This window comes from Cucurbita pepo, chromosome 1, assembly GCF_057944985.1.
Source record: "Cucurbita pepo subsp. pepo isolate OVF chromosome 1, ASM5794498v1, whole genome shotgun sequence".
NCBI lineage: Eukaryota > Viridiplantae > Streptophyta > Magnoliopsida > Cucurbitales > Cucurbitaceae > Cucurbita > Cucurbita pepo.
This window is the reverse complement of record NC_141798.1, coordinates 4319958-4340753: the sequence shown is the minus strand read 5'-3', so window position 1 is coordinate 4340753 and position 20796 is coordinate 4319958. Positions and strand designations below refer to the sequence as shown.

Genomic DNA, 20796 nt, shown 5'->3' with positions numbered 1-20796 from the left:
TTCTATTCCATGTCATGTAGAATCCAACTTCTTTTCAAAAGCAGGAAAAAAAGAATAGATAGGATAGCAACGAAAAAAAAGGAAGAGTGAATGTATTTTGATGGGTTTCAAAACATTTTGAAGAAATTATTCTTCAACATATTAAGGCCAAAGCTTGAATCTTGAAATCAAACAAACTAAAGTTTCATGATATTCTATTAAGCAGCAGACAGGAACTTCACTAACCAGCTTTTTCACGGGCATATGATCAAATTTCAAATGCACTAAGAAGGTTATTTCCAGAGTTCCCAATTTACAGAAGAAAAATAGAAAAGAAAAGTGAAATTGACATTAGAGAAGGATAGAAAGGCAACCTATATGATTCGGATTCTTTTGGACAGTTCAGAAGAGGCGTGTGCTTCTCCCATACTTGGCATTCATCTCGGCCACTCCTTGCCAATGCCAACGCCATGGCCCTGCACTATAAATACACAGCCATACTCAAGACTTAGAGATCATAAGCCAAAAAAAGTTCCATAAGCTATCAGTTTTTCGTTCTCCTACAACTTCTCTAGCTTCTTCACCATGTCAGGCAAGTGCGGCAACTGCGACTGCTCCGACAGCAGCAACTGCGTGTAAGTATTTTTTTTTTTTTTTTTTTTCCTACGAACTTTGCAGCAAATCTCATCAAGAGCTTGCTTGTTTCAAAGCTATGATTCTGTTTCCCTCTAGAAATTATCTTAATATAGCAAGTCTGTCAATATGGTCCTTGGTTGCCCTCCCAATTATGACAGTTTGTTTGATGCTATAAAGGGAAGCAGAAGGGGCAATAAACTCTATTGGGGTGAAACTAAAAGTTCGAATCCAAATTATAGTGTCGCTGCAAATAAGATAATCATAAAACCACTTTTTCTTTCTTTTCCTTCACAGTATGACCAAATCAAAACTAAAAAATTACTAGTAAAAAAAAGGATTGAAAAGTTTGCATATTCGAATTCATTTCTATGTTAATGACGTGCTCTATAATGACAGGAAAAAAGGGAACAGCTATGGCGCTGTCATCATGGAGAATGAGAAGAGGTAATTTTTTCAGCTCATCGGGCATATACCTTCTTCAAAACAGATGATTTAGAGCCCATTTTTTTCATGAAAAACTCAAATTCAAAGGGTGTAAACAAAAGTATGTTTAGAGTTAGAAAATAAAGAGTGGAGCAGAGACAAAAGAAATCTCAACAAGTTATTAACTAAAAGTGCTTGATAGTACCTGGCATCTAACAATGAATCTCTTGGTTCTGCAGCTACTTTGACGCCATAGACATGGACGTCCCAGCGGCCGAGCACAATGACAAGTGCAGCTGCAACCCCTGCAGTTGCAAGGACTGCCACTGCGGCAAATGAACACATACACCTGTTGTTTCCATTAACACAGTTATATAAAGCCAGGAATAATGTAGCTGTGTTTGAAAAGTGTCCTATTATGTTCAAAACCTCTGTGCTTAGCTAGAGGTGTGTTACGAATAATATCTACTTCTGTTCTTCATCCATAGTCATGTAATGCTGGTCACTTCTGTGGCCATGGGTTAACTATTAATGGATAAGTTATATGCTAGTATACTCTCCCTCTCCTTCCATTTTTATTGTGGTTCTTTTCATCCTTGATTCAATTTGACTACAAATTACAACGAGGAAACAATCTAGAAGGGCTTCAATACTTTCAAGAGTAGTGTAATACAACAAAATCTATAGAACTCCACAAACCAAATAGAACAATTTCCTCAAAATAGTAAACCTGGCAAACAATTGATTCATCAAGCCCAGAATACATAGTGCATCACAGACCACAGTATCTTCTTGGCCCATTTTTTTTATTCTCTTTTCTTAGGTAGGAAACCGTATCTTCTCAACAACTCATTAATAACATCCAAAAACATGTCAATTGCATCTTTTACACTCAGAAAATAAAGGATGAAAAAACAAGCTATTAGCAGATGCTATGATGATACATACAGGCAGGAATGCCTGAGGACCCAAAATCACCGGCCTTGAGAAACTCTAACAAGTGTACCACTTGACCTCAAAAGACATCAGACATGTACATTAAGACCTTGTCCTTTCTCTATCGGCTCGGACAAACCCATTGTGGTTATCTTACCTTGATATAATACAAGATTTAATCACTATAAGTCTACTACTACAAAATTCGATGTTCAAAACTTCAGATCCACCAATTCAACATCAGGCGAGAATCACAAATTTAGAACACATGATATTGATACAGAATTTGTTGGGCATCACATAAAGAAGAGATAGTAAGAAATTATGAATACCAGGAGGAAGTTAATACATGAACAAAGGCCCAAGTCAACAAAAATACGCAGCCAAATTGTACTTGCTGCACTGCAGCTTTGGCTATGCCTACTCTCTCGCTCACTTTATTTCTCAATATTCTCTGTTATCTATGTATACCTCAAATGGTAAATTGTACACTAGCAGAAAATCAAATAATTCATATGATTGGCTTATCAAGTTCAGACATTGAACCCCTCTGCACGAAGACACTTACGATGAGCCTCAATCCATTTACCACAGAATTCTTCACCATGTTCTACAATGCACTCATCTCTTAGCTTCTTAGTATCAGGACAGGCACAACAAATCTTCTTTTTTGGTTTTCCATCTGGGGTAGACTTAACCACTGCTGATCCCTGCTCAAGTTTGGACTCCGAAGAATTTCCAACAGGTAGTCCACCCATGTCACAATTTCTCAAGGAATGCAGTCTTAAGGAAAAGGCAATGAAATCCTGAAAGCTGCAAGCAGAAGAACGTGAGAATGAAGAGCATCGAATTAGATCATAGTGAAGGCTTATGGGTAAAAAAAATCTTACTTGATCACAGGCAAACTGAATCATGTTATGCTTTCTAAACAAAATTTCACTATTGGTCAAGCAGAGAAAGTTTTCCAATAAGGGGATATATATATATATATATATAGAAGTAGAAACCATTCATCAATCCAAAGACCCCAACCGAATCACTATACTCTTACTTAATCACCGGCTACTAAATCATAAAATCCTTCAAAGCCCAAATTTTATTCTATACTTGCAATCAAAGAAAGTCATCCAATAAAAAACCAGAAGTAGAGACCTCCACAACAACTCTCTTCGCCAGTGACAAACATGCAAAACACCCCAACCCAACCATTCCAGAAGGAAAAAAAAAATTCTTAATCGACCTTCCATCAAACAACCGAACCAATCAATCGGAAAGAGAAAATTAAGCGGAACAATCCTGTTTACTGAAAAGAAAAAAAATAGTAAGAAAAGGCGAACAATCCAGCTAGGAAGTGCAAGAAAGCGGTAGGGAGACCAAGAAGCAGAGAAATTCGGAGCTTACCTTTCGAACCCCGCACGCCGAAGATCCTGGAGAAACCCAGAACCGAAGAAAGACGAATAGGGATTTGGACAGCGTCAAAGCAAAGCAATTTGAGGAAGAAGTAAGATTCCAAACCAAAAGGGGAAATAAATGTCAATTAAGGCTCAAAAGTGGGACGCAGTTTCCTAATATGGGCCTGGGCCTGGGCCTCTAATGGAGAAAATACGATAATTATGATAATTATTATATTTTATTTTTTACACAGTGAGATAATAAATAAACTCATAGCTCACTTGATCGTTCTTTATCATTCTCGTTGCCTGAAAATGAGATTTACAACTTTTGTGAATAGTAAGGAGAACACGGCCACGTAAGAGACAAAGTTGGATGGATTCCGAGGTCAAGCCTCGTCGTTCTATAATATGAATCGTTAACAAGAGATAGCAAAAGACATAACTAGATTACCTGAATCCGAGTATATTCAAGTATTAGGACAAACTCATAGAAGAAAGATCATATAATATAAATAATTGGGGATAAACTCAATGGAGCTAGAAAGCATAAACCAAAGCTCAGAGAAGTTAGTTATAATGAGCTAGAACATGTGAATCCAACTATTGGATTAGATCGTATGATACATTATTTATAGTATTCTTATAATTGATAAATCTATGATTACCGGGAGACATAAACCTATATTATGAATGATTGATGTTTAATTATAAGTGGATGATGTTTCAAATCAGTTTTTTTTTTTTTTTTTTTTTTTTAATTATTTATTAGATATTTGTTGTTATCCTATATGAATATCTCATTTTAAATGGGCCGGACCTATTTTAAGTTGGGCCGAGCGCAATTTTTTAGTTGAGTCAGCTCAGCCCAACAGTGACTGACATCCCACTCGACTCCACCACCTCCTTCATCTGCCTTGCTCTCATTTACCTCTCTTCCTCTGTCTCCCTCAGATACCAGAGAGAGCAAAATCAGCCATGGCGAAGCTAACCTCCTTCTGGATCCCCTTCTTCCTTCTCTCTCTCCTATTTCTCTCTCTTTCTCACTCTTATGTTCTTGCTGATTCCCACTTCGAAGGATTCGGACCAGAGGTCGACGACCTTGAAGATGACGACCTTTCTCTCCCCCTCCGTCCGCCTCCTCTCACCAAGTCGGAACCCGAATCCGTCGTATTTTCTTCGCCGGATCGCGACTCTGATGTATCGGATCCGGTAGTCGAGCCATCGAATCCTCAATCTCCACCGTCTGTCTCCGATTCTCCGAAGCCTTCTCCGACCAGTTTTACTTACTGGGACGAGGACGAATTCGAAGGCTTGCCGATTGAACAACCACAAGAACCGGTACAACAGAGCTCCAAATTTGCGGAGGATTCAGCCTCCTCCAATTCGAACGCTGATCCAAAACCTGCCTCTCCGATTCCCAAAACTGCGAATGCACCGAAGTCATATGCTGTTGAAATTGCGTGCGGGTCTTTCTTGGTTATTTTTTTGATCAACTATTTTACAGGGAAGCGCGAGAACGAGAACATTGCGCTGTCGTGGGCTGCGAAATTCGCGACCAAGGACTCCATTTTCGAGAGGAACTTCAGTCTGTTGGGTGTAGGGGAAGGTGAGGATTCGCCTTTGCTGTTGAAAGAGGGACAGAATGTCTTCAAATTCTATGCTAGCGGGCGGAGGTGTTGCCAAGGGTTGTTGGCAACAATGGAGTTGAAGAGCCGACACGATTTGATCTCGAGGATGTACAATATGGTGGTGCCGTGTAAGGATGAAATTAGCTTCGAGGTCTACATGAATGATGACGCGATGGATCATATTATCTTTGCTGTGGCGAGAAAGAAAGCTGCCAAAGGAATGCAAAAGGACTTGAAGGATCTGCAAAGGTTTGCTGGGATTTTGACGACTCCCAGTGGTAGAAAATGGGTCCCTGAAGAGTTGAGCGTAATTTCAGAATCGAAGGAGGTTGCATCTGATTTGATCACAGAGGCTGTTCTTGACCAGGTTGGTAACTTTTCTCTGTTTCAGATGACTTCCATTGTGTTGTTTTGTTCTGATTAGTAAATATTTTGCTGAATGCTTATTGCTAAACCACCTGATGTCTAAGTTCTCAATTTTAAAGGTTCTGACTTGATGTTTCGGCTGCTTTTTGCTTGCGTTGTTTATTTTCCTATCCTTGTACTTCATGATAGCGACCCCACGTTTAAATGTAACCATTTTGTCTATTTTCACGATACTCTTTGATCGTGTTTTCTACATTGTACATTTGCTTATGGTATAAGCAACTGTATGTTTGATTGTTCTACTTTGGAGGTGGAGTGATGTCTTCGAATTTTCCCGTTCTATGTGGACAAGATATACTCTGATGCTACTACTAATAAGACCTTGGATCTTCTAAGTCTGACCAAAATTCTTTCCCAATGTCTCTCGCTTGCATGGATCCCAAGAGTGAAATCTATTTGTTACTCGGTCTGGACCAAAGGGATAACATGATCTGTTGACTAAAAGCATGAAACACGTTTTATTGCTAGATCAGAGAATAATGGAGTTATATGAGTGAGTTTACTAGCATCGAGGGATATTAACCACTAATGTCACTACCCTTTCAACGCCCATGAGACTTTTATTCTTAGCTCGAATTGATCGATCGTTGGGTTTGGACTCTTGATTACATAGGCATTTTTTCTTGTAAAATTTTTGTATCCCTATGCAAATTCTAGCAGTGCTTACAACTTAGTCGTGCATGCTGTTTAGGAATTCTTATGAGGATCCGAACTGTATTGGTTTTGTCAATGCCCTTTCACGACTTTGATTGGGCATTCTTTTGGTGTTAGTTGGGCGCTGAGTCAAGAGATTGGGAATGTCTTTTTGAGATTTTTTCAATGAGTGCGAGGCTTTTGTGCAAGCCAGCTTTGTTGTAGTGTTTAGGTTCTTTCGGTTAAAGGGGTATCTCAAGGTTGTTTAGGTCAAGGCTGTGTCTTGGGGAGGAGGTTTGAAGTACTGCACACTATACTGCTTTCCTATGGGTGTTGAGAAGTCTCCATTGTTCTCCTTCCATCTTGTGCTTTTTGTTTACCCTTGCCCTTCCTTTTATGTGGCTTTGGGGTTTCAGTATAAAGTCCGCTTTAATTTATGCTGTTAGCAACAGTGAAAACAAGGGGTTAACAGGCGAGTTGCTTGTGGGATAGTGAGACTTTCTATTGGATCAGCACAGCTGAAAGAATTATGTTTGAGGTAGAGTGAGACTGTAGAGCCCTAATATAAGTTCTGATTGGGGCTCAAGTTAGTCCATGTGAAGACAGAAAGGTATGAAATAATTAGAACTCACGGAAAATGGTTCATACAATGCTCTGCACAATGTGTAGTGTCTTATGTCTGGTCATGGATTTTCTGTATTTTGCTCTTTTTCTAGTGATGCGTATTCCATGTGGAAGCAAGGAATTTTTGGGGTAGGGAAAATATAAAGAAAAGGGTATTCCTTACGCGTAATTTCTTCTATATTTGTTGAGTAGCTTCATTCATCCCATCACATCTTTGCTGCTATGCAACTTGCCGTCCTTGCGCACAGCATTTCCTTGTTGGACGCCGTCATGCTCGATTAACATGATGTAATCAAAACTTCCAGTAAATTTCTTTATTCCTTTCCGCGAACGTGCAATTTGAAGTTCAGTTAATTTCTGCAGGTTTTTGGTGAAAAATCCTTCGAGAAATTTGGGAAGTACTTCATCTCAATGCACTTCTCGGATCAGCTTCCAGGCATGCACAAAAAGATGCTGTTATTTAAGTTTGCTCTCCCAGATGCCAACAATATGTCTGACATATCTCATCTGGTAGCTCTTGTACCTTATTACATCGACGTCATTGGACGGTACAAGCTCAGTTCACAGGTAATATGTGCTGATACAATTTGACATGAGAAACTTGGAGGTCTGTTCAGTTTTTTCTAAATTCTAATTGTTGCTCATCCAGGCCCGCTCAAAAACTGATGCTGCGAGGTCGAAGGCCGCTCAAGAGGCATACAGAGAGCTTCAAAATGCTAGGCAAGAAGCCCTGCAGAAGAGGAAGGCAGAGAAGAAGAAACTGATGGAAGAGGCTGAGGCCAAGTTAACTGCTGAGGCTCTTCGACGGAAAGAGGCGAAAGACCGTGCGAAACAGATGAAGAAAGCAATGCCTAAGATAAAGATGAGCCGTACACGTTAAATGAGTTGATTTTTTCCAATGCATTATTCACGGGTCGAGAACTCAGACCCCCTCTTCACCTGGTTTTCTAATGTTGTTTCAGAGCTGCTTAGCTGGGATTCCTGATTTCATTGAAATTTTGCTTATCAGGGTAGTGGACCATGTACTTTTAGATTGCACTACACTATCTCATCATGCCATAATAACAGGTCCATAGAAACTAGCTTTCCTTTTTTGCTAATTTAAACCTCTTTTCTTTTCTTTTCTTTTAGTTTCCAGTTTGTGGTGGCCTTTCAGTCATTGATGGGATCTGGCTGAATAGGAATTTTACTGAAATGTAATATTAGAACTTTACTCCCTGGTGAATTATAAGCCCCCTTTTTAGACGATCATATTGTTTGTAGTTTTAAACTAGTTTAGGTAAAAATGTGTGACCTATCTCTCATCATTATAATGGTAACCAATTTTGTTGTGGCTTCCACCATTCTTTCTCCTTATGTGGAATAACCAACTTAAACTATATGGTAACCTACAACAGCAACTTTGTAGTCATGGAGTTTCACCTTCTGCAAAACCTTCAACTGGGCCTCTGCAAGAAAATAATCTCTGATGCACTTAAAGAAAAGAACTTATAACAGCAGCCAGACCATGTCTGATCTTTCAGTTTTCATTCATGAAATGCATTATTTTGCAACTCAGTCGCTCTGCATGGACGATCGTCTTCCTCAACCGATGGCTGAAAATACACATTGGATTCTTCCAGCTTTGCTTTAGCATTTCTCTTAGGTTCTTTGTTGGCAGATGGATTGTTCTGTCTTTTACCTCTGGAAGAAGCTAATATGATGCGTGGTCTAGGTCTCCTTACAGCTTGGTTCATTAGGTGAATGTACTGATGCCTCATGCCCATCAAAAGGTGCTTTTCTACCAGAAAGTTCTTGTTATAAGCCTCTCTGAGAACCACAGTTTGTGTTCTGATCTTGTTTGAGACGTAAAATATACCTGGGTGATGAACTATGGCCTTCTTGAACCTAGAACCGAACCCCAAATACTCTCCCAAGCAGAAGATGTTCTCTTTTTCGGTTTTCTTTGAGACCATAAGGTAAAGCAACTCATGGAGAACTGCCGTGGTCCATTTCTCAGCCTGGTCGCTGTTTGGTGCTAGATGGAATGCATTTTCGTAGGGTGAAATGTAGGGCAGACGCTGCCACTCCTCCACCCAATTCAGCACCTTCTTCTCCAAATCAAAACCCCTAGGAAAACTCATTGGAAATGCAATGTGATTTCCATTCCTTCTCCAACCATTGCCTTCCAAGGAATGCCTCTTCTTCAGTTCAGAGACTGAAAGGTCTTCCCTCCAAGAAAGTAGTTCCAATGCAAGAGTTTGTTCACCTGTTGAACAATCTCTCACACTACAAACCTGAAAATATTCAGGATAATCAGCAAGAAGAGCTGGAATGAACTTGTAGGGTAGACCCAAATCCCATTGCAGCTTCTCAATGACATATAGGGGCAATTTTCCAGCCCCTGTGAGCATCAATAGTTTCGCTAACCGCTTCACAACGTCGTCTCTATGTGGTTGAGAGTTATGAATGGCTGATTCTTCCTTGTGGAGAGCTAGAGCTTGGGAGGTGATCTTGACATGAGGATGGAGGCCAAGACTAGGCTGGAATTGGATGAAAACAGATGGGTACAATTGCAAGAACTTAGAGATTGAAGTCGTTGGGACTTTGAGGTTCTGTCTCATCAAAGAGACAGAGGAAAGTGGGACAGATTTAAAAGGACTCGAAACTATTAGATTCTTGAGGGAGATTACTTGTCTGAGATTTTTCTCTCTTTGAACAACAAAATCAAGGTATGGATCTCTAACCCATTTCACCTTTGCATCAACAAAAGCACGAGTCTGGCACAAACGATGAGGGGCTCTTGTAACTCCGAGAATCATAAAGTGAGATTAGTATTGTAATACCCGGCGAAAGACAGCGCTGACCCGCATAGTTTCGAGGTCATCTTTGAAGAAGAGAGGGATGTGAGTCGATTTAAGGCAGCGGTTGAGCGCGCGGAGAGGGTAAGACGCTTAGTGTTGTAGAAGGAAGAGCGGCTAGAGCGAGACCAGAACCCACGTTGTCGGAGAAGAAAACTCGTTCCTAGCCTGTTAGCAGTGCATCGATTGAGCTTGGTGAGACCTAGGAAGTGGAGAAGAAGTTGCAAAGAAAGAAAAAGAAAACGGAAGCGAAACCAAAAGGGAAGGCGACGGCGAGCACGCCGAGGTGAGCGAAAGAGGAAGGCAATCGGGGAAGGCGAGGGCTTCGCGCCCAGCGCGGGCCTACACCTCAGCCTGCGGTTCGCGCGGCCCAGCGCGCGGGCCTGCGTTTCGAGCGGCCCAGCGTGCGGGCCTGCGCCCCGCCTAGCCCACCACGAGGCGCCCGACCCGGGGCAGTAGCCAGCCCGGCCCGAACCAGCTTTATTGGGCCGGTTTGGCCCCTTTTGAGTATTTCACCCGTTCTAACTCCGATTTTTGACACCGTTTTCGTGTATTCCTCATTTTTCACCAATGTATATGAGAAGTTTGGAAAACTTTGTAACCCTCTAGAAAAGCTATCCGAACCAAAGTGTCACACTTTCTATATAAGTGGCACCTTACCACCTTAGATTTATCTATGGAATCCTCAAGACAGGTAAGTGGCACCTCAGAACCTTAGATTTATCTATATATATAAAAGTATGATATGAGAAACATGTCTTACAAATTTGAGCGTAAATAAATTGGTTTGAGATATGTAAGAACCTGTTAAACATGATATTGATATTCCCTTTACATATAAAACAACTCATTTTACACCCAATATTCTAAAGATTTTAAAAGAAACATGTAAAACTAAACCCTAATTTGACCTATATACTATTAAAACCCTAACAACCCCCCAAAAAAACCACAACTTTCTTTTCTTCTTAAACCCAATGGTCGGGTTTGAACTTTGACCGGTCTTCTTTCACCTTTTCGTTTTTTTTCAAATTTTGACAAGGAGAAGAACTTGAAGATTTGTTACATTCCGGAGATTGGTGAGGAAATTCAACCAACATTTGAACCACTTCTCTCATAGTTGGTCTCTCCACGCTGTTTTCTTGCACGCACAACATTGCTACGAAGAATAAGTGTTTTGCTTCCTCTTTGGGCACTGTCCCTATCCTTTTGTCGACTATGTCAAGAATGTCATTTTCGCTCTCCCCGTTTTCTAGAGTTCTTTTGCACCATTGTACTATGTCAACCAATCCGTCTCCAAAATCTCCAACTGGACGGTGTCCCGTCAAAAGCTCTAATAACACTACTCCAAAACTGTACACATCACTTTTTTCATCCACTCTTAACGTGTATGCATATTCTACAGTGATAAAGAAAAAGATTAGTATATTGACAAGAAATAAAAGTAATTTTCAAATATTTATTTATATTTTTAGATTTTAGTTAAAGATTTTCAAATAAGAATCTTTCCTAAAAAACAGAGAATAAATATCAAAATCCTTAATTATTATTTTTTTCTTTTTGGACCAGCTAGTGAAACCAAACTTCCCCATCACTGTCAATCACTGCCCTTAGATTTTCTTGGCAGTGACAATCGGACGGCTGGCATTGACTAATTCATTTACCATGGCCCACCAAAAGAATTTTAGTGATTAACTAACTTAACTAACACTGTAACGTCCAAATCAGAAGAAAAAAAAAAAATTAAATCACAAAAAATAAAAATAAATAATTACAAAAACTGTAAAAGGCAAATGAAAAAAGAAAGAAGGAAAAACATACCAGGAGCGATGTAGCCGTAAGATCCGGCGATAACCGACATGCATTCCGATGCGCCGCCGTCGAACATGAACTTCGCCAGTCCGAAATCGGCGACGTGAGCTTCGAAGTTTGAATTCAAGAGAATGTTGTTCGATTTCACGTCTCGGTGGACGATTAGTGGAGAACAATCGTGGTGGAGATAGCAGAGACCTTGAGCGGCTTGAATGGCGATTTTGTACCTCAAATTCCATCCGAGGAACGAGGCTTTTTTTCCGTGGAGTGCTTCGCCTAAGCTTCCGTTCCTCATGTATTCGTATACGAGGAGATTTGTCTCTTTATTGGAGCAGAAAGCGAATAATCTGACGATGTTCCGGTGTCGTATGTTGCCTAGGGTTTGGATTTCGGCTCGGAATCCGTGGTCGTGACTGTTGGGGCCGAACCCTAGGAGTTTCTTCACTGCGATTTCAACTCCATTCGGCATTTTTCCGTGGTAGACGATGCCGGCGCCGCCTCTTCCGATCACGTTTCCATCTTTCACGCACTCTAAAACGTCGTAGACGGTGAAATCGAGCTTTTGGAATGAGGTCATTTTCCACGAACTTGAGCCGTTTCTTTTAATCGATCTTGCTTTGACTATTGCGGCTATGGCAAACACTAGGGAGCAAATCAGTAGGCCAAGGGCGAAGATTAGCTTGAAATACGCCGGAGTTTTTCCCGATTTTGTTGCCGTTGTTGCGAAGTTGCAGGGATTGTTGAGGAGAGATCCGCAGAGTTGAGGATTTCCGGCGAAAGACGAAGCATTGAAGAAGGCAAGTTGTCCTGATTCCGGTAGCTTTCCGGAGAAATCATTGAAGGAAAAATCTGCAATCGTGAGGCTCTTCATGGCCCCTATTGATTTCGGTAGGGATTGATTTAGGTGATTTCTCGACAAGTTGAGGTAATTGAGAATATGTGCATTGGAAATTTCAGGTGGAATTGGGCCAGAGAGGTTGTTCTTGCTCAAATCAAGGTAAGTGAGATGGATACAATTCCCAATTTCAGGTGGAATTTCACCTGAAAGGGAGTTTCTGCTAAGATCGAGCTTCAGAAGTTCATTGAGTTCCCCGATGGAAGGAGGGATGGTACCATAAAACTGATTGCCATCAAGGAGGAGAATTTGCAGAGAAGAGAAATTAGAAAATGAAAATGGTAAAGTTCCAGAGAGAAGATTGTTAGAGAGATTAAGTTGCCCTAATTTGATGGGTTTTGATGAACTCTCCCAATTCTCTGAAAGTGTACCTGAAAGGTAATTGTCCTGAAACTCTGCTAGATTTAGCTGAGGCAAGTAAATGAAGCCATTAGGAATGCTTCCATTCAGATAGTTCTGCCCCAACCTCACTTTTGTTAGACTGGTACATGTCCCCAAGCCATCAGGGATTGGCCCAAACAGGAAGTTGTTCATCAGAATCAATATTTTCAGCTGGTTGGATGAACACAAATCCTGAGGAATTGTACCCGTGAGCTTGTTCGTTGACAAATCAAGGAGCTGAAGCCTCCCATTTTGGCCGAGATTCTTTGGGATTGTGCCGGTGAAGTTGTTCATCCACAGCGCCAAGCTCTCCAAGTTTGGCAAATCTGCTACGTAATCTGGAATAGATCCGTGTAGTTTGTTCATGAAGAGGTTGAAAAGCTTGAGCTGTTTGAGATCAACAAACTCAGATGGGATTTCTCCTGTGAGTGCATTGTTGGATAGATCGAGAAAGACCAAGTTTGTCAAGTTGCCTAACTGCTTCGGGACTGAACCTGAGAGTAGATTCGTATGCAAATATAGAGTATTCAAGGCCTTCAAATTTCCGAGTTCATGAGGAATTTGACCGTCCAAACCGCAGTCTGTAATCTCCATAATAACCAAATTCTCCAACTTCCCGAGCTCGGGTGGAATCCCACCTTCGAAAACATTGTAATGACCCAAGTAAATTTCTCTCAAATTTGTAAGATTTCCCAACTCACCTGGGATTTTCCCGACCAAATCATTTCCTGCAAGAGAAAGATATTGCAATCCTTCGAAATTGCCATAGCTTTCAGGGATTGTTCCATGGAAAAAGTTACCTCCAAGGTCCAAGAACTTGAGGTTCTGTAAGTTCAAAATCTCAGTGGGGAGCACAGCAGTGAAGTTGTTGTTATAAGCATCGAACACTTCTAAGTTTGGCAGACTCGAAAAGTTCCAGTCCAGAGTCCCAGTAAACTGGTTGTTTGAGATGTTAAGGAATCGGAGGTAACTCAAATTCACTACTTCAATGCTACCGGAGAAGTTATTTCCAGCCACAGACAACTGAGAAAGTTGGTCAAGACTAGAAATAAACGGTGAAACAGAGCCTCCAATGCTCAAATCTGTCAAGTCAACCGACACAACTCGTTTGTCAGAGCACTGAATCCCGACCCACGAACAAACGGAGCTAAAGTTTGACGCAGTCCATGTGCTTAGCACAGCAGAGTCCGAGAATTGAAACCCTTGTTTCAGAGCAAGCAAGACATGGAAATCACTGACCAGACTGTGGGAAGAAGAGGGGCCTAGAAGAGAGAAGAAAGTAAAAACAAGGAAAAACAACATGTTTTTCCCAAAATTGTTTCAAGGGAATCGAGTTTGGAAGCACGGGAAGGAAAGAGCAGCAGCAGCAGGGGTTTTAAGCAGCTTTGCAATAATGAATTTTTCGGCGAAGTGAGGAGGACAAGACAGTGGAATAATATGATGAACTTCCTCAAGTATGTTTGGGCTTAAGGCATCAAACATCTTCACTGAAAACGAGTCTTCAAATACAAGTAAGAAAAATTAAGACCATCCTTTTCTTTCTCCTCTTTTCTTTGCTTTTCTTTCTTTTCCAACAGAGATGCAATGTTGAAAATCTGCTACAAATGGTTCCTTTGCTTTCTGAATTCCTCTATGCCAAGTTTCTTTTAGCAAAGCTAGGAGGAAAAGAGGATGAAGAGAAGGAAAGAGAGGAGATGGTTTTGTAGAAAGACAAGTAGCTAGAAAAATGCAAATTTAAAAATGGCCGTTGGATAATAAAAAGATCAAATGGAGGTGGGGAAGGAGAAAGGGGAGGGAAAAAAAAAAAAAAGCAAATTTGATGCCTTGTTTCCTTTCTTTATTCATATGACAATAATACCCTTTAGCTTTAATTAAAGGATGCTCTTTATTGCTTTGAATGAGAGAGATAGCTCAACTGAAGGATTTGCACTTTCCATTAATAAAAATAGCTCAGTTGTCCTCAAGCTTTTGGTAAATGACTCTGATATTGTTGATATGTTTAGTTTTGTCTCATCTTTTATTCTCTCCTCCAAATCGGCCTACCAACCTGAAAACTAACCAGTAAATTCAGGACAGTACTGCCTGCCCTCTGTACATTCTAGGCCTCAACTCAAACTCGCCCATAATGTCACTCCCAGATGAAGTTTTTGCTTCCCGACATAATCTTACCCAGACATAACCATCATTGTGTTGGTTCTGTTCAATAATTTCTCTTTAAAAGGGGTGAATCTTGAGAGAGAGAGAGAGAAACATTAAACCTTTTTTAACCAAGAATCCGATTATACCAAATGATGTTCCTTCCTAATCCTATACCTCTTTAAATTCTGACTACAAAGAATATATTCTTCTAAGCCAAGAAAAAGAATGTTACAAGGAAGATGATTCAAAACCATTGTGATGATCCCTTTTTTTCGGCGTTTAACGATCATATGATAAAAGTTATCCACTTTAGAAGAAAATATTTACCAGAGCTAAAATAATGAAGAGTTGGTAACATGTGGGTGGAAAAGAAGATGATGATTATTAATACATCATTACGATGGTGTTGAATGATCAATCTATAATGATGGAAGGGATGCAACCTGCAGCAGGCAGGGGAAGTAGAAGGAGCCAGTAGGTCAGAGGGAGCTTCTTTTATTTATTTATTTATTCATTCATTTTTAATTGAGGGAAATTACTGTTAGCTTATATTTCTAAATTCAAATGATTTCTTCAACTTTATTCCTTCTTCCTAGTTGCCCTACAATGGTGGACCAATTATCCATGTAAAAAATTGTGGGATTTGAAAGCTTTATTAGAAGATGGAATAGTCTTAAAGAGAGAGCTGTAAAGTAAAAGCAGAGCAGCAGATGTAATCTGCTTTTGATCTTCCTCTTAAAAAAGGAAGAACCAGTGAAAATTCTACCGGTACTCATCCCTTCCTTCCCTTCTCCTCTTGCATAGAAGACAGTGCTTTTTTTTTTTTTTTTTTTTTTTTTTTTTTTTTTTTTTTTTTTTGTGATCTACATTTAGGAATTATATTTTGGGATCCATGTTGCTTTCCACCTTTTTTTTTCCTTTTAATGCAGGGTAGTTCCCCCTTGATGTATCAAATTTAATTGATCCATAAAGTTTAGTCATATTTGTTTCTTTTTTAAAAAAAGTAGAACTATTTTCAAAATATAATTGTTATGAATGTATATACAAAATTAAATTTTCCATTATCGTTTGAATTTGGTAGAGTATGCTGTCTCATGTCATTTCCTAGATTTATATTGATAGTCACTATGGAGGACTGGTCATCTATCTCTTGTTGGGTCGAATCATCAACGTTGATGAAAAATGTCGATATTTGTTGGGTCTTGTCATCAACGTCGATTAGCACTGATGAGAAATATCGATACTAATGCAAATATGTGATAAGTGGGTGAATATGTTAGTATAGTACAAAATACACCCAGTAGACATGAGGACTACGAACATAATAATGAGAGTGGTGACTGTTGGCCTAGGTTATGAGAGTTAGAAGGAAGGGAGGGTGAAATTGATACAGACACACACCCCCACTAAGTGATTTTCACAGAAGGGAGACTTGGGCAAGAGTGCCGTTTGACAAGTCCTTATCTCTCATGCAGATGCAATGTGTGGGCCTTCCATTTTGAAGGGTCACTGTCTTTCTAGGGTGTCTCTCTCACTGTGATCTAAAGAACCATTTGTGAACGCACCCAAAAGAAAATTGTGGTCACCCTTTTGCTTTTCTTGGTAATAGCAATGCCCATTTCTATTGCCATTGCCAATGCATGCCATTGGGACTACACAATATGAGTTTTGGTGAAGGGCATCTTTGACAAACTTTTCATTTCTCTCTTGAGTTGAGCATCATGTGTATCTTTATGTATATATATTTTTAAAAAATTGTGAATATGTTGTTCTTTAATTTTGTATATGTTTTCCTTTTGGTTTCTTGTTTTTTGTGCTTGTTTCTAACTATTTTTTTTAGACGTAGATGGAATCACTATTTTGGTTATATAGATTGGTAAACTTTATGTATGGTATTAAATATTAAAAATGGCATAACATTTTGAACGTTGTACTCTTTTAAGTTATTACCATATGTATATGTGATTGTTTTTACAAGTAAAAAGAGATAGAAAGAAATGAGAAATGGGGTATGGTAGATGTCAAGATAACTTTTTTTTTCAGTGATTGTGTGGCAAAATAGAAAGGGCATTTGTAAAGTGGTTCTTGTGAAAGTGACTTCAATGCTGAAGTCAAAATATGTGATGATAAAAGATATGGAGAATTTTGTAGTATCAACCATTTCTCATATACAATGATGCTAACTCTTAAAGCAACACCTTTATTTTGTCATCAACGACGAAATATTACGTCGTTGAAAGTACTGATTTTTTCTTTGTGTATGGTCACAAAGACGAAATATTACGCAGTTGAAAGTACTGATTCTTTCTCTATGTATGGTCACAAAGATTGATATTATGTTATATATATATTTAAGGGCTATTAAAGTTTTATCGAATTGAGAGACCAACCTCTTATGGACAAATTTAAGATAAGATCAAGTAGAAACATGGAGGGAATCTACTAAAAAGAACATACTCGAAACCCATTTACGATACATTTTCAAAATAAAAAGGAGAAAAAGAAATAGTGATGAGTAGTATGAAAGTTAGAAGAAAGAGAAAGAAAAGACGATGGGTTTTGCACAAAATGTTTTAGGTTGGAAGGGCAAAGAAATTATGAGAGAAGCATCCAAGAAGGCATTAAGCAAGAAGGGCAACACATCAATACTCATTAAGGTGGCCCTCAAAAGTAGCCATAAATTTTTTTAACATATCTATCATATCTATCACCTATGGAAACAACATCATCACCTCTACCATCTCCTTTGTGGAAGAACAATCAAGGCTACCACCAATAATAGAGAGTGCTATTGTGTATATATAATTTATACCCATTTTTGTATCGATATTTTAGTCTTCAGTGAATCGAACTATCTCAAGACGTTCTGAATCCAACACACGTACCATTTTAATAGGCGAAAAGCCCAATCCTTAGAGCATACTACAACCTCGGTGGAAAAGAGCTCATATCGAAAACTTCTTACATTTCATCGAATTGTTTCCAAATTTTGTTGTATGTAACTTTAAAACACAAGATAACACGACCATACGACAGAACAAACATTTTTACATGTTAATAGTTATCTCTCTATTAAACCTTATCCTTGTATCTACCAACTACAACTTATTATTCTTTTTTATGTTAATCTTCATTAGATGGTGATGAAATCAACCCTTTTGATATGGCGGATTTCCATTGGATAAAAAAGCAGTGGTAGAATCTACCTTAAGATCTTCTACTTTATGAGAATATATTTTTAGATAATATCATATATTAAAATTTAATGCCCAACTTTGGTAGTCTCCAATCCAAAGTTGAGTAACACATGCAAGCAACTATAATCTTAGATATCATAAATTTGAGGAATTTTATCATCTTACATAAAAACCCTAATTTTGTCCTAATTCATTGGTTTCAAGAAAGAAGTGTTTTAAGCCTTCGGTTTCATTATAACCACTAATTCCAAATTCCAACCCCATCAACTTTTCAACTGTATCATTCCTTTTTTTCAAATCACAAGATTTTTTTTTTTTAAATAAATAATTGTTTTTAGGTGCTTATATCATTGTGTACACGTGTCAATTGTGAGTGTCTCAATAATTTAATGGACAATAAAAAAAAAAAAAGGATTTTATTTTGTACTTTTCTTTTAATAACGTTTGGTTCTTTTTTCAAATAATAATAAATAACAAAAAAAAGAAAAAAAAAAACTGAGGGGCTCAATTTAAAATATAATATTTTGAAGATAAATTAAAAAAAAAATTAAGAGATTAAGACTAAATTGAAGAATATTTAGTATATTTATCTTTTATCTTAGAATAAATGCTTTGAGACCACAGGTGGGAGATACGTATCTTATCTTAAAATATTTTTGGTTCTTCGATGAAATAATTCATGAAACTTTTATAATTTTTCTATAAATTTTAATTTTGGAATCAAATTAAATAAATCTAATATGATTTAAATAGTTTAAATATATTATATTTATGGAAGAAAAAATAGTAAAATATATAGTATTTTAAAAATAAATTAAATTAATATTTGAAGTAAAATTACAAATTTATTTCCACACATTTGAAGAGTAGAAATCAAAGCCATCTTTAAAAACTAATTTGTTTTAATAGTATTGATTAATTTAAGGAAATATTCCTTAATATGATTTTATTCCTTGACCACAAAAACGAAAATTATATATTTTATTCCTTAAAAAAAAAAAAAAAGGTTCACATGACCAAGAGAGAGAATAAATGGACACCTTTTTTATTATTTAATATTACTGATGTCATAAATTAAAGGTGTCAATGTGCAATATATTATAATTTTCTGGTCAAAAGCGCTGATCATTATTATAATTAATCACTCCGTTCATTTTTTCAATACAATTATCGCAGATAAAAATGTTTATGAGTAGAGCGGAGATGAAGAGGTCGTCTTGTATTTGTCATTGTCTTTTATTTCATTCTCATCCTCGTAAAGTTCTCCATTTATTTTTATAGAGGACGAGACATGATTTCTCTACCGATAATTTTTTTCTTTTTTGTGTATATATATTTAAAAAATAATAATAATCTTATTAAAAATGTAAAACATCCTAAATAAATTCAATAATATTTTATAAGAAAAAATATAACTTAATGTTTAACCTAATTTTCAAAAATTCAAAATCCAAATATTACAACATATTCTTCTACATACATACACACAAAAGAAGGCCATTGAGGTGAAGTTAAGGTCGGATATGACGACGGAGAATATAATTCCTATTCCAGTCTCATTTAGTTAATGAAGAGAAATCAGTCTAAATTAAAACGAGATGGAATATTTGGTATAATTTATGTAGCGAATAAAAATAAAAGTTGACTAAAACTATACCGAAGGCTGATAGCATGTGGGAGTGAGGCAGCCAGCCGACATAGGTGGAAATCCATGTCACGTTCTTCACTTTATCCTTCCATATAAATATTCAGTCAATTCTTGGATTTTCTACATTATCTATTTTTTATTTTATGTTTTACAAATATTCTCATTTTTATACCAAATAATAATAATAATAATAATATTTAATTCTCCTTACTATTTTATTTTACCATTTATATATTTTCTTGTTTACTTTTTTTCACCATTGTTTTTAAGCAAATATTAGAAGAAAAAAAATAAGTTTTTAAAATTTTGATAGCTAAAATAAATATAGCTCATCTAACATATAAGGTGTACCTTTGAATGAAAGGTTAGACGTTTGAATTCTTCTACTTCCTACTAAATAAATGTTGAATTGAAAAAAAAAAAAAAATTTGATAAAAGAAAAAAAAAATTGTTTATAATTCTTGAAAATTGGGCTAGTTTTTTGAATTTTTCATTTATTTTTCAAAATTTAGCTTATGTTTTTTTATACATGTAAAAATTAGATTATAAAATAAGAAACTTAGGTAAAACAGTATTTCCATGCTTAATTTTTTTCTTATTAATATACTTTTTGTGTTTATTTGTTTTGTTATCTATTTTTATAAGCATTTTTTAAATTCAAGTTAATATTTTTAAAAAATAAACATATCTTTTTAATAATTTATTTCCTATTATTATTATTATTTTAATTAAACATTTGAATTATTAGACATTAAAAAAAATAAAACTTTAAAAACTATTTCTCTTCCTCAGTTACCTTTTTCATTTCTCTCTAAAACTCCTCGATTTAATTTTGAAAATAAAAGAAAAAGAAAAAGGAAAAAGAAGATATTCCTGGGTCTATATAATTTAAATAAAGTCAACCCATTCTCGCCCTCGTATCTAAAAAAAGAAAAAAGAAAAAAAAAAAAAAACTATTTTCGAATAATTTGTTATTGGTGGAAAATAATTAATTAGTTATTTTTCCAAAAGTTCATAATTAATGGAGAGTCTGCACCATTTCATACCACGAAAAGGACAACTTTAAAGATTCTAAGTAAATAAATTTCTAAATATATTTGTTGAATATATAAAAATAATAAAGGTTTTATGAATAAAAATATGTAAAATAAGGGAGAAAATTATATAATTCAGTCCCATAAACTATACATTATTTTTTTAACCAC

The 20796-nt window shown here is 37.1% G+C and overlaps 5 protein-coding genes across 5 annotated transcripts; 2 read left to right on the top strand and 3 right to left on the bottom strand.

Moving 5' to 3' along the window:
- Positions 1-472: 472 nt before the first annotated feature.
- Positions 473-1591, top strand: MT3 (metallothionein 3). The gene is made up of 3 exons (XM_087117834.1): positions 473-614; positions 1012-1059; positions 1278-1591. Exons 1-3 carry the CDS (start codon positions 565-567, stop codon positions 1375-1377), a joined length of 198 nt encoding a protein of 65 aa, XP_086973960.1. The 5' UTR covers positions 473-564; the 3' UTR covers positions 1378-1591.
- A 684-nt stretch (positions 1592-2275) lies between these two features.
- Positions 2276-3531, bottom strand: COX17 (cytochrome c oxidase 17). The gene is made up of 2 exons (XM_087117831.1): positions 3376-3531; positions 2276-2787 (listed from the first exon to the last, which is right to left on the bottom strand). Exon 2 carries the CDS (start codon positions 2730-2732, stop codon positions 2508-2510), a length of 225 nt encoding a protein of 74 aa, XP_086973957.1. The 5' UTR covers positions 2733-2787; positions 3376-3531; the 3' UTR covers positions 2276-2507.
- A 745-nt stretch (positions 3532-4276) lies between these two features.
- On the top strand, positions 4277-7930 carry LOC111797356 (uncharacterized protein At5g49945-like). The gene is made up of 3 exons (XM_023680348.2): positions 4277-5363; positions 7043-7246; positions 7329-7930. The coding sequence occupies exons 1-3, from the start codon at positions 4344-4346 to the stop codon at positions 7557-7559; spliced, it is 1455 nt and encodes a 484-aa protein (XP_023536116.2). The 5' UTR covers positions 4277-4343; the 3' UTR covers positions 7560-7930.
- A 198-nt stretch (positions 7931-8128) lies between these two features.
- On the bottom strand, positions 8129-10063 carry LOC111797366 (Ubiquitin carboxyl-terminal hydrolase family protein). The gene has a single exon (XM_023680356.2). It carries the CDS (start codon positions 9478-9480, stop codon positions 8206-8208), a length of 1275 nt encoding a protein of 424 aa, XP_023536124.2. The 5' UTR covers positions 9481-10063; the 3' UTR covers positions 8129-8205.
- Positions 10064-10314: 251 nt separating this feature from the next.
- Positions 10315-14213, bottom strand: LOC111805069 (uncharacterized). Its single transcript, XM_023689942.2, has 2 exons — positions 11341-14213; positions 10315-10918 (listed from the first exon to the last, which is right to left on the bottom strand). The coding sequence occupies exons 1-2, from the start codon at positions 13907-13909 to the stop codon at positions 10488-10490; spliced, it is 3000 nt and encodes a 999-aa protein (XP_023545710.2). The 5' UTR covers positions 13910-14213; the 3' UTR covers positions 10315-10487.
- Positions 14214-20796: the final 6583 nt, after the last annotated feature.

Excerpts from the sequence above, each read along its gene's own strand:
- MT3 (XM_087117834.1), top strand. The coding sequence starts at position 565 with ATGTCAGGCAAGTGCGGCAACTGCGACTGCTCCGACAGCAGCAACTGC. Across the intron at positions 615-1,011 it reads TCCGACAGCAGCAACTGCGT|GAAAAAAGGGAACAGCTATG; the intron begins GTAAGTATTTTT and ends CTATAATGACAG. Across the intron at positions 1,060-1,277 it reads ATCATGGAGAATGAGAAGAG|CTACTTTGACGCCATAGACA; the intron begins GTAATTTTTTCA and ends TTGGTTCTGCAG.
- LOC111797356 (XM_023680348.2), top strand. The coding sequence starts at position 4,344 with ATGGCGAAGCTAACCTCCTTCTGGATCCCCTTCTTCCTTCTCTCTCTC. Across the intron at positions 5,364-7,042 it reads CAGAGGCTGTTCTTGACCAG|GTTTTTGGTGAAAAATCCTT; the intron begins GTTGGTAACTTT and ends TAATTTCTGCAG. Across the intron at positions 7,247-7,328 it reads GGTACAAGCTCAGTTCACAG|GCCCGCTCAAAAACTGATGC; the intron begins GTAATATGTGCT and ends TTGCTCATCCAG.
- COX17 (XM_087117831.1), bottom strand. The coding sequence starts at position 2,732 with ATGGGTGGACTACCTGTTGGAAATTCTTCGGAGTCCAAACTTGAGCAG.
- LOC111805069 (XM_023689942.2), bottom strand. The coding sequence starts at position 13,909 with ATGTTGTTTTTCCTTGTTTTTACTTTCTTCTCTCTTCTAGGCCCCTCT. Across the intron at positions 10,919-11,340 it reads TTACGGCTACATCGCTCCTG|AATATGCATACACGTTAAGA; the intron begins GTATGTTTTTCC and ends TTATCACTGTAG.
- LOC111797366 (XM_023680356.2), bottom strand. The coding sequence starts at position 9,480 with ATGATTCTCGGAGTTACAAGAGCCCCTCATCGTTTGTGCCAGACTCGT.